At 29.9% G+C, this 19,303-nt stretch overlaps 1 protein-coding gene across 1 annotated transcript in view; it reads right to left on the bottom strand.

The window, feature by feature from the left end:
- The window catches only part of LOC135950764 (gustatory and odorant receptor 21a-like), a 206,155-nt gene that overhangs the window by 32,271 nt on the left and 154,581 nt on the right, over positions 1-19,303 (bottom strand). The window contains exon 4 of the mRNA XM_065500297.1: positions 9,995-10,122. Coding sequence (XP_065356369.1) covers positions 9,995-10,122 — 128 coding nt within the window. The remainder of the gene's footprint in view (positions 1-9,994; positions 10,123-19,303) is intronic.

Raw genomic sequence — 19,303 nt, 5'->3', positions numbered from 1 at the left:
TTGGTGAAGAAATTACAAAAAGTACCATTCGAATAATGAAAAAGTACCAAAAAGTCTCCGCTACAATTCTCATTGACTTAGGACCGAGTATGCTTAATTTCATGTTTCTAAGTCCATTGTCATATAAAATTCAAAATGTACCATTAGATGAATAAAAAAGTACCTATAGTTCAGTTCTCACATTTTGGTACCTAAATATTGTACCCTATTCCTAACACAAACTTCACTCAGATACATATCAGCTAACTTTAATGTCGATAAGTGAAATAATTTAAAATATTAAAAAAAAGTACCATTAGGAGAAAAGTACCAATTTCCATTTTCTTCCATGAAACAATCAAGTTCGAACTTTAAAAATATTCCATTTTGCCAAATTGTTTATGCTACAGTATGTCTCAAAATATTAAAATCTGTGTTAATGTGCCCAAGAAAAAATATGTTTTAAAAAAAGTACCAAACTGTTTACCCGGATTTGGCCCAATATACACCTTGGCACTCGAGTTCCAAATAACACCCTGTTAGTTAATTTTTGTACGAATCCAGGAACCAATGTTAAAAAATTATCAAAATTGGCTTAATAATTTCAATAAATTGTATTTTCCCGATTTTATCCCCTTTTTGGTACTGTTTTTATCCCCATTGCTTTGGTAAAATTTAATTCAAATAAATTTCTGTATCGTAGTGGGAGCTCATAATAAAATATTCGCATGTCAAATTATAGAAAAACATATTTTATGAAAAAGTACCAAAAATAAACACAATTTTTATCCTTTAAGGGTTCGAATTTCCAAAAAGTACCAAACTTATATTTTTTATTTTTTGTTAATTAAAGAATACGATTTCAAATTTGTTTCTATGTTTATTGGTTTAAAAGATACATAGGGTGCAAAAAAAGTACCAAAATACAGTTTTTACCCGTTTTCTCCCCTAAAAGTTTTGAATTTCCAAAAAGTACGAAACACCTGTCAGCTTATTTTTTAAATGGAGTAACATGCTATTTTAAGTTTTTTTGTATCTTTATTAGTTTTGAAGATATAAGGTTACCGAATTTACCCTTTTTTACCCCCTAATCGTTCGAATTTCCAAAAATCCCTTCTTATCGGATCGTTTTGGGAAGGGTGGAACCCACAGTTAAAATTTCGTGATTCTAGCTTTAGCCGTTTGGGCTGTGCGATGATGAATCAGTCAGTCATTCAGTCAGTAACGTTACTCTTTTATATATATAGATTACGCACTTGTGTGTATAAGTTGATGTTGTTGCAGTTAATTTCCTTTTGATCCTGTTGTACTTATACCTGTGCCTTTTTTGCATTTATATATATCTTACACATAAAATTGTTCTTGCTCAATTATTTTCTATGCTGCTTCTTTTTTTGTTTGTTCTCCTGTTACAAATTTTACGAAAGGATACATTTGAATGTACAACACTTTATATGATAGATTTCCTTCATAAAATGTATTTGTTTTTAGATCCTGTTATTTATTATTACATGTCGTTGTCACATTTTGTTGTTGCATTATCTATCCTTTTTTAACCGCTTTACATACAAAATAATTTTTTTTGCTTACTAATTTTTCTGGACTCCTATTACCACCAGCATGAATACATTTACATTCGTATTAAAAAATCCAACATCAATCAAAAAATTCAATAATAATATCCTCCGCTATCCTTTGTCCAGAATCTTCTTTAATGTATTTTCATTGCATTGCTATCTTTCACAATACATACAATTACTTACCTCAAAAAACACACATTAATCAACTTCATAGATTTTTTCACATTTTTCTACTCAGTGACTATATGCGGCGAAGTATTTCCTTATATGTGGCGGAAATATTTTATAAATAAACATTTTCGCTTTAAACATTTTTAACTTTGCACAATTTCGTATTTTACATTTTTCAACTTCGTATGGTTTGGCAGTCTTCTTTTAGCATCTTCCATATTTTCATTGTTTGAATTTTTCACTGCGCATATCGTTTGCAGTTTATGGTTTTCACGCTGCAATTTGTTTGCATGTATGATGTTTTTGTAGTAAATTTTTTGTATATTATACAAGTTAATAAATTTTGTATTTTGTTTATTAAAAAAATACAACTTTATTGATTGAATTCTTAATTAGAACTAACAAAAATTGTTAGTTCTTACAATAACTTAAACTGAAATATTAATTTGCATGGTAATGAAGAATGTAATTGTTTTGCAATATTGGTAAATTGGAACACGTCTCTAGCTGCGTTAGCAGTTTTGCAATATTGGCAAATTGGAACACGACTGGAGCTGCGTTAGCAGTTTTTATTATTTCGCAAATATTTATATTAGGGGTATTCAACTTTTTTTGTGTTAACACCTCCCCTCTTAATTCCGAACGTCCTCGTTCGTCAAAAGTATGGAATATCCGCGATTCTGGTTATGCCGTTATGTTCTGATTGCTTCCTTTCTGACAATTCAGGATGTGTGAATCGATGGAATTGTGTTAATTGCCGTTGGAATGATCACCGATTTGGTATTCCTTTTGCAAGGTTTCATCTTGATCAGTAATGCGACTATGGAGGATATCGCAAATAGGCAAAATCCGAAATTTACTGCAAAGCCTTTAATATGTTTAATATCTAGCAAATCAATTTCTTCTGTGTTATTTGTTCTTATTTCTTTTACCATTTCCAGGGATAAGGTTTCCTCTATATGTTGGTTCAAATGTCTAGGTTGTAAAATAGCAGGTAATGGTTGCAATTGTGTCCTATCGAAAAAGTTGTAGATTTTATCATTTATAATTACAGAAGTATTAGAGAATTGCATCACATAAGTCCCATTTAGATTCTGTGGTTCATTGTTGATGAGAATTGTGCCATTAAATTGGTTTAGAAAAAGCGTTCCAGGTGCGGTTGTCTATCAAGCTGCAATTTGCGGTTTTACTTTGGATTAAATCTGCTAAACACGTATCGATTTCCAAATTGTCCAAATTATTTCGATTGCAAACAGTACTATTATTATAACTTTTACAATCATTTTTCATACCATACATTACATTATCGCATATAAGAATGTTTTTATATATTATTTTATTTATAAATTTTCCAAATTTTATTGGTCTTACTATAATTTTGTTACATGCATTAACATTTGTCATTAGAATACTTATTATGTAGATCAAGGTATATTAATTATAAGGTAGTGTTATCAGAACAGCTGATCGTTTTTTGCTACTATGTTCATTTTTCGCCGTGATGCAGAATCAATGTCAAACTTTGTTTACATTTTGTAAATGTCAAACTTTGTTTTGCTGTTAAATTCGTTTATGTTTTACAACCAATAATAATACTACACGAAATTAGTTTTATTTTTAAAAACATCAAATTAAATTACAAACAGATTCAAATTTATAAACATTTTTTGTTTAACAAAAATTCGCTTTGATTTATTTGTGAGCTGTTTTTGACCTTTTTCCCTGACAGCCAATTCGCCTTCAAATGCAGGCACAATGTCAAACTACATATAAAAAAAATATAACCAATTCGCTCGGTATTCTGAATTCGCCGATGACACTATCTTATAATTAATATACCTTCTATGTAGATAAGTGAATTATGATCTGAAGCTATTTTTATTTCGGCAAATTCAAATGCATGTTCTAAGTTTACAAAAGGTATAAAATCTTCACTAATGATTTCTTTAACAATATTTATTTCATTAGATGTAAGTATGAATGAGTCAACTACACCTACTTTTGCCCAATGTATGGCGTGTTGGATATTTATTATTTCTTCCTTTATAATATCTAACTTATATTTTAATAGTGTTATTAATTGTTCCTTTAAAGAATTATTATTACTATTATTCTTTTTAAATGTTTCTAATAAATTATTTCTATTGTTAGTTTGTTAATTACTACTTGTCTATTATTATTTCTCAGCAGTCTGTTTGTTTTTTGGTTTAGGATTTCAAGATCTTCGTGGTCGGGTTTTCCCGCTATCCATTTCCAAGCGGAACCGATAACGTTTAAGGACCTTTTTGTTTTCGGTTTCAATCGGTCTAAGTAAGCCTGTAGTTCTGTAAATTCATGGTTCAGTAACCATGAAAATGAGATGGACCAACGTCTTTATGTAGGGTTTCGTGAAGGTTGTCTATTAGTTCTTGATATCTGTCTATTTCAATGATGTGAATCAGTTTAAAGGATCCTGTTTGTAGTTTCGCCAGTCCAGAGTTCAAAGTCAATATTTGTGAATTGGAATAGTCCAAAATTTTAACGTCGGCAGAAACCAGTGTGAAAAGTAATCTGAAATTTAAATTCTATTTAATTCTTGATATTATTTTTGTGTATTGTTTTTCCTGATTCAGTTATAACTGTAGTGTTCTTGTTTTCTTTGACTGTTTCTTTTCTATATGTTTTACTGAGTTTAGATCCTGTTTTCTTTTACAAAAATTTGTTTTCTTTTACAAAAATTGTCTGTCCGGGTTCATAAGTCTTCGGTATAGTCTTTATACCCTACACCACCATAGTGGGGAGGGTATTATGCGTTTGTGCAGATGTGTGTAACGCCCAAAAATATTGGTCTAACACCCACCTTAAAGTATACCGATCGATTTAGAATCACTTTCTGAGTCGATTAAACGATGTCCGTCCGTCTGGCTGGCTGGTTGGCTGGCTGTCCATGTAAACCTTGTGCGCAGAGTACAGGTCGCAATTTTGAAGATATTTCGATAAAATTTGGTACATATAATTTTATCAGCCCAAGGACGAAGCCTATTGAAACTGGCTGAAATCGGTCCATTATTTCAACTAGCCCCCATACAAATGTCCTCTCGAAATTGGACATTATCGGTCATAAATGTTTAATTTATATATGTATCTACACAGATTTCGCTCCAAATAAGTTTTATATATACAAAATTCATGTCACCAAATTTTGTTACGATCGGTCCATAATTAGTCATAGCTCCCATATAGACCCGCTTCCGAAAATCACTTTAACGTGCTTAAATCACTTAATAATGTTGGTATATACACAAAATTCAACATAAATAACTTTCACATAGACTAAATCACACGATTTAGTCTATGTGAAAGTTTAAAAATTTTCTTAAAAGATGTGTGAGAGATTCTGTAGTAGGATTGGGTTCATTTATAGTGTGTCTGTGATATGTTGGGAATACTATTTCAAACTTATGGGATGATTGGCTTTGTTCATTTGATATAATAATTTGATTTTTAAAAGCGTTTATTGGAGCGTCCGTGAATTGTATCAGGTTTTGTGATGAACTGTCGTCACTATGTTGAGTTGCAGTCAGAGAGTTTTCATTAGATGGCCTAGATAAAGCGTCGGCAACTACATTAACACTACCGGGCTTGTATTGTAATTCGTAATTGAAGTCTTCAAGAAAAGCTTTCCATCGTTTTAATTTGAAGTTTGAATTTTTGTTATTTAGTGCATAGGTCAAAGGAAGGTGGTCCGTAAAAAATTTTAGTTTTGTAGATCCGTAAAGACCATACGATAGCTAGAAGCTCATTCTCGTTTGTGGCGTAGATTTCTTCCGTTTTGCTAAGAGTTCTTGATAAAAAGGCGATTGGTCTGTTGTCTTGGGACAGTACTGCTCCTAAAGCATAATTGGAAGCATCCGTCGTTAGGACGAATTCTTTTTTAAAGTCTGGGTACGCTAACATCACATCATCAGAAGTCAATGTGGTTTTTAATTTTTTAAACGCATCTACTGCAACTTGGTTGAGCTTAATTTCTATCTTTTTTGAGGTATGTTTGGACGAACGTCCTGCCTCCCCTCTTAAAAGCATTGTCAGGGGCTTAGCAATTTTAGCATAGTCCCTGATAAAGAATTTGTTTTGACCAAGTTGTGGAAGATTCTTAATTAGAACTAACAAAAATTGTTTTGTTTATTCTTACAATAACTTAAACTGAAATATTAATTTGCATGATAATTTTTTTTTTATTAACAAAATTTATTTATTGTATCTTCACAAAATAATGTGAACTATCAATAATTTGTTCAAATCTTAAATCTAAATATTATTTTTTTATTTACGTCCCACCACAGTTGGACGAAAAATTTTGTTTAATTTATAGATGATAATGAAGAATGTAATTGCTTAGCAATATTGGTAAATTGGAACACGTCTGGAGCTGCGTTAGCAGTTTTGCAATATTGGTAAATTGCAACACGTCTGGAGCTGCGTTAGCAATTTTTATTATTTCGCAAATATTTATATTAGGGGTATTCAACTTTTTTTGTGTTAACATACACAAGCAATTTCATTTGTTTTGGCTAACCTAAAATATACATATACTAGCTGAACCGGGTCCGCGTTGCTGGCCTTTGGAAAACATCTGTTTTATATTGCATCTCGATTTTAATATACAGTGTCGGAAAAAGTCGGTAATCCAACCCTCAATGTTAATACATGTGGTGGCATTTCGGCTGGTTCCAATGAATTCAAAAATGAAGTAGGACAATCGACGAATTGTTCTTCGTTCATTACTGTGTCAATCGATTTGTATTTTATTGTTTCGCCAGACACTTTCAATTGTATTTGGTCATCGAGCTTGTTAACATCATAATTTTTTGATTAAAAGTAGATTTCATATGGACATTTCTTATTCATGCACCTAATATGCAAGAGTAAACAAAATTGTTTATCACAGACCGAAAATCAAAAATCTGACTATACACTGTTACCCAAAAGGCTTTTCTGAAGATTCCGTGAAAATTTTATCAAAATCGGTCCAGCCATTTTTGAGTCCATACGGAACATACATACACACATTAATTTTTATGAAATATATGGCATTAGCGGTATAATGTAAACATTGGATTTTTACACGCCCCTCCCTGACTATACAGTGTTATTCGCTGGGCTATTCTGAAGATTCCCTGAAAATTTCATCAAAATCGGTCCTGCGGTTTTTTATATATATAGATGGCATTAGCAATATAATGTAAAAAATTGATTTTGCCTCACCCCTTCGCCCACAGACCGAAAATCAAAAATCTGACTTTAGAGTGTTACCCGCTAGGGTATTCTGAAGATTCCCTGAAAATTTCATTGAAATTGTTTCAGCCGTTTTTGAGTTCATTCGGAACATACATCCATTTTTATATATATAGATGAAAAATGTTTGTATGAGAAAATTCGAAAATCTTCTTTACGAAATCACCGAATGGACCTAATGTAGTATTTTAAACCATATTCAGAAAATTTCCTTTCCAATGATACCAGTTTGGAGCTAATCGGTGGGATGGTCTCAGAGTCTATAACGGACATAGGTAGAAACATTTTTTATTTTATATATATAGATTTAGACAGCAAATGTTTTAAAAATGAAAAATTTTCATTTTGTCTTCCAGCTGCAACGTAAAATATTTTGTAAGGCAAAATATTTTTGAATTGTTTGAATTGTAAAAATCTTTTAACTAATTTTAAGCCCTGGTTGCCAACGCAATGAAGGCTAAAGTAGAATTTGGTTTGGTTATCGATGCTAACAAGAAGAAGAAAATATGTGGGAACAAATATTTAACAACGCTATAAAAGCTGCCAATATTATTCTAAGAAAGGAAAAACCTGAAGATATTAATAGTGCTATTAAAATCGCCAGAAAAACAATTCAAAAATCTTTTCGTTGAAAAAAGACTAAAATTGTTATTCCAAGAATTAATATACCGATCCTAACAGCACTAGGTGCCTTGGGAACATTAGCCACAGGTGGTTCAGCAGTAGCAGAAGCAGTTATCTCTACTAAAACGCTAAAAAACAACTAGAAGAGAGTGTACGACATAACAAAGCTATAGAATCTATTTCTGTTGGTAAAGGACTTTCCCTTAAACCATATAAAAAATGTTATGGAATGTTTGTCAATGAAATTCCAAAAAACTATTAAAGCAGCTACCCAGTCGACCTCTCACTGATATTGATTTACAATTGTTTGGAAAGAAATATGTATATCCCATATAGTGTTTATAAAAAACCGGCTTTTTAAAAAACCGGTTTGTCGGTTAACCGAAAATTGTTTTCATTTTACTTATTAGGGAACACCACATACATTTGGTGATGTATATTATTAGGAAACACCACAGTTTGCACAGTCAAAGTATGACAAAAACTGAAACCAACCACTCAAGTAAAGTAGCAGGAGAACAGTAAAATATATTTGACTCTTCTTTTTTCACACTTTAACATCGAATTGCCTTCAACCACTCACGATCGCACTTGAACACACAAAATATAAACAAATCAAAACTGTCAACTTCAATAGGCACACTCTCTTCAGACAGACGGAACTAAAATTTTTTTCTATAAATTTTAATAAAATTTTAAAGATTCAAATTTCAATTTTAATTGGGGCCGTACATACAATCCCTCACGACCGCAAAAGTAAAAACAAAATATAAACAAATCACAACGGTCAACTTCAAGGCACACTCTCTTCAGACAGACTAACTAAACTTTTTTTCTATATATTTTAAAAAAATTTTAAAAGATTCAAATTTCAATTTTAATAGGGGCCATACATACAATATCCTACTACTGATTATTATTATTTTTTTTATTTATTTAATTTAGTCTATGATATTATCCTTACAGACTGAGTATTAAATTATACAATTTTTTCTTAATGTAAAGATAGTTAGTTATTTAAATGGATAATAATATTTCGTTTAATAACATCAACATTTATGCCCAGTTTTTGATTTGTTATTTAAATACGTATTTAGTTAATTTTAACTTAAAATTAAGTTGTATTTAAATACAGTTTGAGTTTTTCAGTGCTACATAATTTGTCTTATTTAAATAAGATAAAAGTATGGTAGCACTACTAAATATCAAAAATTTATCGATAATTTTGCTTAAAACAGCTGTTCAACCAAAACAAAAATTGATACATTTTGCCCAATAAGAAATAAAAGTTTATTAAACAATAAAATTATTGGTAGGAAAATGCACAAAAGAAGCTCCAATTGCCCCGCATCGGAATTGTAGTTTTTGCAAGACGCTGTTGTTTGTTTTTTTTTTTTTACTACAATAGAGTGAAAAAAAACCAAACAACAAAAGTCAGCTGTCAAAAACATATGGTAGTTTATGAAACTTAAATAGAATTTAAATGACCAACGTTGGCCATTTAAATATCATTTAAAAAAGCACTGAGAAACTCATTTTCGTATTTAAATAGAACTTAAATATAATTCATATTTAAATACGAAGTCAAAAACTGTCTCTTAATGTGAAATCTATAAAATTGAACATTTCGTTAAAATTACAACATAATTTCCTAAACGGATCTGCCATTTCGAAATTTGTTCGGAAAGTTTTAACATAATGTGGTTTATTAAATCGTAATGAGCGTTGAGGAACCTTTAATGATATCTTACTTAAAAGAAAATCGGATAAAACATTTCCATTTAAAAGATTTAAATGAAGAAATGAAGCATGAAGCATAATTCTACGGCTTTTTAATGTTGGCAGTCGAATTAAAGCAAGTCGTGAAGAATATGATGGAAGAATATCCTCGATAAACATCTCTTAAACAAAATAGTAAAAATTGTTTCTGGACAGATTCGATACGATCAATGTAAACATTATAATAGGGGCTATTGAGCCATACTCTAAAATCGGTCTTACAAGTGACGTAAATAATGTTTTAGTGATGAAGGGATCATTAAATTCCTTTGCCCATCGTTTGATAAAAGCTAAGATTCCTCTAGCTTTGTTAACAGCCATCGTAATATGTTGTATGAAGTTTAATTTTCCATCTAACAAAATACCAAGATCCATAATTGATTTTTCCGATTTTAGTTTATAACCACCGATATAGTAGTGATCAAAAACATCACTATAGATGCAAACTCGAAGATTATAGGACTCATCGTTGCATTTCTTTGCACGCAACTGTATGTTAATTTTGTTGCAAATAATATTATTCGGCAATGTAATTGGTTAAAATTTATTTCATATTATATTAATGCAGGACAGGAGATGATACTTACATGAACAAACAGTATGTTGAATATGTCCTTGCGTATGTATTCCCCAGTGTTTGTAAAATGTCGCTTAGATTAAGCCATAAAATTCGATATTGAGAAATTTGACGAGCTTTGCAATATTTTTTCATTTCCTAAAAATAAGTTATAATAAAATTATTAAAAATTAAGTATTTTAAAAATTATGTAAAAATATTGACCTTTAACTTATGGTGGTATATTTAACACCCTCTCTACATTTTTATTAAAGGACTTGAAAAACTAAATATTTGTTTTCGAAAAGAATTTTTCGATTTTTTTTTTAATTAAAAAAATCTCGGATAAGGAATGATACTAATTGACGTACATCGAACATTATTGCGCAGGAACGACTGATACTGACTCAATTGGGAGATTGATGAGTTTCTGAGGCTGTGACTACAATGGAGAAACAGGTTTAGAGATTTGTCTGCCAAAACACTAAAATCTTCCGAACGAACTGTGGACGTCAAATAATTATCACCTACAATCTTCAAGAAGTCGTCTAAACCAATTAATACTGTTACGTTTTTAAATAAACCGGATACTTTTGATTGCAAATAAAAGAAGTTTAGTAGTTCAAAATTTGTAACTCTTTATTTATTTAAATTTATACAACAATTTAAATAGTCACTATTTTAATACTTACACTTTGTAAACACACTTTATGTACAAGAATACATTGGAAATGCGGTTGATGTTTATTCTAACAGCGCACAGTGGTATAGAAAAAAAATAGAGGGAAATAAATATGTAACTTCTAAAACGATCCTATTTCTTCGTTTGTGTCCCGATTTCAAAAAAATTACACAAATATAATCTTCTCATCAAGGTAAATTCTCAGCGATTTGTTAAGTTTTTCCTAATTAATTTGCCACGTAAAAACATAAGGCAGAAATGTTATGTATCAATATCAATGTATAGAGGATTTTGTCTACTTTTCAAAAATGTATATAACTATTGACAATTAAAAAATTCATGGAATACTTTTTTGAAAAATATGACAAAAATGGTTTTTATTGAATTTTTGCATAGATACAAGTTTTTCAAATTGAAATAAAATTTTTATTTATGAAAAGTTTTTAATGAAATTACACAGTTATGCAAAATTTTCTATTTAAAATGAAAAAAATAAAAACAAATTTTGAAATTTATTATCAGCAATCCCGCAATTCCCAAAAAAAGTATTGAAAAATCCCAGGGTCGGGGTTATCGGAACCCTTTACAGAATAGTTAATTTTTGCCCCAAATTTGAATTTTACATAAAAATAGACGTTTTTGAATGGACCTTCAGTATCATCAATTTTGAATGGACCCACGCGTGAAAAAAATTGATGATACCGTGGCCACGGTATCATCAATTTTTTTCATTTAAAATATTTTATGAAATGTTAGCTTTTCCAAAAGTATTAATTCCTTATACATCCTTGTTATGTATTATATTTAAAACTAAAGTTTTTATTGATTTCAATAAGGAAAAAGTGACATTACATTCTACATATGTACATTAGGCATATAACTAATTTTGGCGAAATTTTTGGCATACCACCACGTAATGGCCAATGTTGAATTAGTGATGAAAATCAGTTTTTTAGGTCATTTGGAATCAAAAACATCACGCACCTAAAATAAACAAATTTTTTTTTTCTCTGAAAAATTATATAAATAACTTCATTTTTTTTTTGCAATTGTGAGGGATACTTTCCTTATTTAAAAATTATCTTCTGAAGTATGTCCGCAGTTATTATTAAAATAAAATATATTGTTTTTCAAAATAATTGAATGAAAAACTTTATTGCGGTTGGTGCGTGAACTTTTTTAACAACCGCGAAAAAATAATACCGAGGTTTTTCATATTTTTTAATGCTCTATTCGACTATGCTATGCCAATTTTGATATTTGCAAAAATGTCAAAAGTTATATCCCTAATGTACATATGTATATAAAAGAAAAACCTAATAAGTGCAGCGTTGTATAAAATGTTAATTGTCATTTATAAAATACGACTATTTCAGGGGTGATATATAACAATTCTTCCTTCGCATCATGATTATGGTGTGTAACGGTTTAAGGGCTTCTTTGGTCATCCTTGGGATTTCCCGAAAGAAAATTCACTGTTTGGCCTAATATGAATGTTCGATAGTTCGGATTGTGATAGAGGAATTGTTTTCCAGTTACCTTGGCTGACGTTTCTTCTGGACGAACTAAATCAAGGCGTGTTCTAAGGGAACGACCCATAAAAAGAATGACTAGCGACTCACCAGCAGTCGAATGTGGTGCAATCCGGTATTGTCGTAATAAAGCACTTAGATTCTTTTGAGCTGTGGACTTTGTTGATCCCATCGCCTTTAACGATCTTTTGACAGTCTGTACACTCCTTTCTGCCTGCCCGTTTGTTGCCGTAAGATAATAATAAGTGGTTCAAATCTTATATCTAACAATTATTATTTAATTAGTCCACGGTTAACTAATATGTTGCGGGCCAATGGGTTTGGGTGAATTTCAATCTTTTTTAAATATTTTTCTTCATTCTTCGTGATCTCAGTTTTTACAAGGGGCACGTTTAGATCTTTGTGTATATTCTAGGGTATTCAATCGATTAACCGTTAATCGGTTAACCGATTAATTTTGGACGGTTAACTGTTCGAATAATTTGAAATTGCCGATTTTCAAATAACAATTAAACCGATTAATTTATTTCGATTAACCGATTAACCGAAATTCCTTTTTTTTTGCACTTTAAACAATTTTTTTGTATTTATTTTTCCATTTCAATTCAAAGACAAATTTCAAATTAAAATTAGATATTTTTGAACATCCAATAAACATGATTAGTGAGTATGTATAACAACTGACATATTTAATTTACATGTATTTGAAACTTTGTTTGTATTTACATGTATGGACGAAACTTTTTTTGAAATGAGTCTTTTATCATAACTAAACGAAACTATTAAATTGATCAAAATCTAAAACAATTCAAAAATGAATATTCCTTATCATGCTTTTGATTTCTCCAACATATACAATCAGCGAGAGAGTTTTTTTCCAAGAAAAGTTTTATTAAATCTAAAGAAAAAAATTGTTTAAATTATACAAATCATGCGATTTCAGAAATATAAATAGTAGATGTTAATATCTTTCTAATCTGTATTAAACCCAAACTTTTACTTATCAAATATACGAGAAAACATGAATTTTAATTTTGATGTTTACAACAAAAAAAGCACTCTCACACAAAAAATAATTGACTTTTTTGAAAACTGATGAAACTATATGAAAGATTATAGAACAGTTCATAAAACACGGATTTTAAGTTATGACGTTGTTGCAGCAAATAGGCGATATGTTTAAAAAAATTATCTCAAATACCTTATTTGCTGTTTTTTATGTTTTTGTACACAAAATTCGTTGTTGTATTTTCAATTTAAAATGAAAATAGAAATTATTCGGTTAATCGAATAATTTTAAATTAACCGATTATTAACCGAATAAATATAAACCTCGGTTAATTATTTGCTCGATTAACCGATTAAACCAGAAACCCGATTAATTGAATACCCTAGTAAATTCGCATTTTTTATATACCAGGGGACAACTGTGATCATTCTTAGTTACTTGTTTTGGCGTCTTTGGATCTTTTCTACATTAGACGTTGAGGCCGTTCCCCATAACTGTATGCCATAACACCATATCGGTTTTATGATCATGTTATAAAGTAGAAGTTTGCAATCTAAACTAAGCGTAAAGTTTCTGCCAATAAGACAATTAATTTGGATTGATTTCAATTTCATTTGAGTCAACTTTACATTTATATGACATTTCCATGTAAGGCGACGATCCAGATGTATTCCGAGGTATTTCACTTCCGATTGTTGCATTATTGTTTGGTTATTGATATGAATAGGGGGGCATGATTCTCTACGCAATGTAAATGTTATGTGTGTTCATTTTTGCTCGTTGACTTTAATTTTCCATTGTTTTAACCATTTTTCTAATTCAAATATGTGATTTTGTAAGTAACGAGACGCTTCTTGAGGGTTTTCATGAATGCTTAGAATAGCAAATGTTGATGTATGAGTGCGATAGTTAGTTGGCATATCAGACGAATATATCGAATATAAAAAGAGTCCCAGGATACTGCCTTGGGGGACTCCAGCTTCAATGGGTTGTGCAGTACTTAAAAAGTTTCCCAATAGCTTATGCGTGTTTACGGGTAAATTTCGACTCAATTCGTATATTATTCCATCATGCCATACTTTATCAAACGCTTGAGAAATGTCGAAGAGTGCGGAACAATATTTCTTTTCTTCAAACGCTTTTTTCACAATATTTACAAGTCTATGGGTTTGTTCGAGTTATCCTTATTTATCTTACAAAACTCAATTAAAATCATCTAATACTATACTCAGAGAAATAATATAGTTGTACATGTTTACCATAACCATTTCATAATTTTTACAAGTTTTTTAACAATATTATGGTTACTGTAATTATGTATATGATTGCGGTAATCATAATATGTTTAAGTTACCATTCATATAATTGTAGCAATCATATATGTATATGATTGTAGTAATTAAGTATATGTTTGTGGCAACCATTTTTATGATGTATTACTTCACCATATTGTGTTATTCTCGGATTATGGTTATCATACTCTGAGTACAACATATTATGATATAATGACTGATCATAAACATGATTGCCATAGCCATATATTTATTTACTACAATCATATATATGATTGCTTCAATTATATGAATGGTAACTTAAACATATTATGATTACCGCATTCATAGACATAATTACAGTAACCATAATATTGTTATAGAACTTATACAACTATATTTTTTCTTTGGGTACAGTATTAGATGATTTTAATTGAGTTGTGTAAGATAACTAACGAAGAAAATTATGATAAACTGATTTTCCAGGGTTCCACTCAATGAAAACCAAAATTACCACGTTTCTTTATTGACTATGTTGTAGTCGGCGTTGAGCTTAAGAACTTTGCTGAACATAACTTTTCGATATTCAGACATTTAGATGGTCAAAATGCATGAAAAAAGCAAAAAAATACAATTTTTCCTATACGATACATACTAATTTCAAATCGATATATCTCGATTTAATTGAAAGTAATTGATAAAAAATATATAATGATTACTTTTAAAGTATTTGTTACCAACAATGTAATTATTAAATAACTCGTACATTACACAACATACAAAAAATAAAAAAAAAAACAATTAATAGAAAAAAAAATTAATCGAACGTCCAAATAAAATGTAGACTAATTATCTATTAGAATCGCACATTCTGCTGTAAAATGGCATTGATTTGTTAGTGCATATTTTTGCATATTTAGTTATATGTATTTAAGTTCAAAATGCATATTTATGTGCATATTATCCAAGTATTTAATAAAAATAGAATTTTTTTTCGTCAAAGGGCAACATATTTGTCGAATTTGTTATAGAAATAGCTCCAAATGTTGTCGACTAACTTCTTCATTTCTACGAGCAATTGAAAATGATCATTTCAAAACATCTCGCTTCAAAAAAGTTTAGTTATATTTTTGTTAAGTTTCATCAAAATCGGCCCAAAAATAAATAAAATTTCAATATCTTTCCAAGAGAAATTCCAAATATTGAAAAATTTGACCTTTAACCTTCACGATTTAAGGTTTAATGTTTTCCAATTTTAGTAAAACTTTCAGAGTATATTTAGAATTATCTGGACTATAATATTCTGAATAGGTTAAAATTCATAACAGTAAGGAAATAGAGCTCATTCGCCAAAAAATTACCAAGTAATTGGTTTTTCTCGAAAATTTCCAAATTTAAATCGCAGATACGAAAAAACTATAAGAGATATTTTCATAATTTTTTCACATTTTTATTTCCTATTATATTCTCGATAAATCCCAATGAGATGATCAAAAAATTCTGAAATTCATTTAACAAAATTTTTAAAAATTTGAAAATGGAGTTTTGAAACTGCCATTAAAAAAATTTTATTTTTTTGGTCATACCTGCGAATAGGTTAACGGTATCCTACGAAGACAAAAACTCATATACGAGTAAATATGGATATATTTTAAGTAAAAAATTTATTTTATTTTGCTACAAACATATATTTGTTTACTGTAACCATATATATGGTTGATACAATCATGTGAATCATAAATTAACCATATTATGGTTACCACAATCATGTAAATAGTTACTGTGACTATAATATTGTTAAAAAACTTGTAACACTATTTAAATGGTTACAGTAACCATGCCCAATTATATTTTTTCTCTGCGTGTAGGATCTAACCTAAAACAGTTTTTTCACAATAACTCAAAATTTTGAGTAATTGGTAAAAGCCAATTACCAATTACTTGTAATTGGTATTTGTTGGTTGCCAATTACAAAATGTAATTGAATTTGTAATTGGCAAATTTCAATTACTAATTGCTAGTAATTGGTATTTTTCAATTACCAATTACATGTTATGAACAATCGTTGATGTCTTTGCTTGTAGAGTATTACCTCCTTTTGAAATCCGAAAAATTGGCCAAAAATGGAAAGGTGCTCCTTATCTACTTAATGGGATCGAAAGCCATGTATTCATAGATTTCAGAACTGTATTGCTTATATTCAGAATCAGTATAGCATTTTTGCAGTAGCATTTTCAAAATTATGAAATTGTGAATTTTGTCATATAAGGATTTTTTGAAATCCGAAAAATTGGCCAAAAATGGAAAGGTGCTCCTTATATACTTAATGAGGTCTAAAGCCATGTATTCATAGATTTCAGAACTGTATTGCTTATATTCAGAATCAGTATAGTATTTTTGCAGTAGCATTTTCAAAATTATGAAATTGTGAATTTTGTCATATAAGGATTTTTTGAAATCCGAAAAATTGGCCAAAAATGGAAAGGTGCTCCTTATCTACTTAATGGGATCGAAAGCCATGTATTCATAGATTTCAGAACTGTATTGCTTATATTCAGAATAAGTATAGCATTTTTGCAGTAGCATTTTCAAAATTATGAAATTGTGAATTTTGTCATATAAGGATTTTGTGAAATCCGTAAAATTGGCCAAAAATGGAAAGGTGCTTCTTATCTACTTAATGGGGTCAAAAGCCATGTATTCATAGATTTCAGAACTGTATTGCTTATATTTAGAATCAGTATAGCATTTTTGCAGTAGCATTTTCAAAATTATGAAATTGTGAATTTTGTCATATAAGGATTTTTTGAAATCCGAAAAATTGGCCAAAAATGGAAAGGTGCTCCTTATCTACTTAATGGGGTCTAAAGCCATGTATTCACAGATTTCAGAACTGTATTGCTTATATTCAGAATCAGTATAGTATTTTTGCAGTAGCATTTTCAAAATTGTGAAATTGTGAATTTTGTCATATAAAGATTTTGTGAAATCCGAAAAATTGGCCAAAAATGGAAAGGTGCTCCTTATCTACTTAATGGTATCGAAAGCCGTGTATTCGTAGATTTAAGAACTGTATTGCTTATATTCAGAATCAGTATAGCATTTTCAAAATTATGAAATTGTGAATTTTGTCATACAAGGATTTTGTGAAATCCGAAAAATTGGCCAAAAATGGAAAGGTGCTCCTTATCTACTTAATGGGTCGAAAGCCATGTATTCACAGATTTTAGAACTGTATTGCTTATATCAGAATCAGTATAGCATTTTTGCAGTAGCATTTTCAAAATTATGAAATTGTGAATTTTGTCATATAAGGATTTTGTGAAATCCGAAAAATTGGCTAAAAATGGAAAGGTGCTCCTTATCTACTTAATGGGGTCAAAAGCCATGTATTCATAGATTTCAGAACTGTATTGCTTATATTTAGAATCAGTATAGCATTTTTGCAGTAGCATTTTCAAAATTATGAAATTGTGAATTTTGTCATATAAGGAGTTTTTGAAATCCGAAAAATTGGCCAAAAATGGAAAGGTGCTCCTTATCTACTTAATGGGGTCGAAAGCCATGTATTCATAGATTTCAGAACTGTATTGCCTATATTCAGAATCAGTATAGCATTTTTGCAGTAGCATTTTCAAAATTATGAAATTGTGAATTTTGTCATATAAGGATTTTGTGAAATCTGAAAAATTCGCCAAAAATGGAAAGATGCTCCTTATCTACTTAATGGGGTCGAAATCCATTTACTCATAGATTTCAGAACTGTATTGCTTATATTCAGAATCAGTATAGCATTTTTGCAGTAGCATTTTCAAAATTATGAAATTGTGAATTTTGTCATATAAGGATTTTGTGAAATCAGAAAAATTGGCTAAAAATGGAAAGGTGCTCCTTATCTACTTAATGGGGTCAAAAGCCATGTATTCATAGATTTCAGAACTGTATTGCTTATATTTAGAATCAGTATAGCATTTTTGCAGTAGCATTTTCAAAATTATGAATTTTGTCATATAAGGAGTTTTTGAAATCCGAAAAATTGGCCAACAATGGAAGGGTGGTGCTTATATACTTAATGGGGTCTAAATACATGTATTCACAGATTTCAGAACTGTATTGCTTATATTCAGAATCAGTATAGTATTTTTGCAGTAGCATTTTCAAAATTATGAAATTGTGAATTTTGTCATATAAGGATTTAGTGAAATCCGAAAAATTGGCCAAAAATTGAAAGGTGCTCTTTATCTACTTAATGGGGTCGAAAGCCATGTATTCATAGATTTCAGAACTGTATTGCCTATATTCAGAATCAGTATAGCATTTTTGCAGTAGTATTTTCAAAATTATGAAATTGTGAATTTTGTCAAGGATTTTGTGAAAACTGAAAAATTGGCCAAAAATGGAAAGATGCTCCTTATCTACTTAAGGGGTCGAAATCCATTTACTCATAGATTTCAGAACTGTATTGCTTATATTCAGAATCAGTATAGCATTTTTGCAGTAGCATTTTCAAAATTATGAAATTGTGAATTATATCATATAAGGATTTTGTGAAATCCGAAAAATTGGCCAAAAATGGAAAGGTGCTCCTTATCTACTTAATGGGGTCGAAAGCCATGTATTCATAGATTTCAGAACTGTATTGCTTATATTCAGAATCAGTATAGTATTTTTGCAGTAGCATTTTCAAAATTATGAAATTGTGAATTTTGTCATATAAGGATTTTTTGAAATCCGAAAAATTGGCCAAAAATGGAAAGGTGCTCCTTATCTACTTAATGGGGTCGAAAGCCATGTATTCATAGATTTCAGAACTGTATTGCTTATATTTAGAATCAGTATAGCATTT

The sequence above is a fragment of the Calliphora vicina genome, chromosome 1 (genome assembly GCF_958450345.1).
Source record: "Calliphora vicina chromosome 1, idCalVici1.1, whole genome shotgun sequence".
Taxonomy (NCBI): Eukaryota; Metazoa; Arthropoda; class Insecta; order Diptera; family Calliphoridae; genus Calliphora; species Calliphora vicina.
The sequence above is the reverse complement of the archived record's forward strand: the minus strand, read 5'-3'. Positions and strand labels throughout refer to the sequence as shown.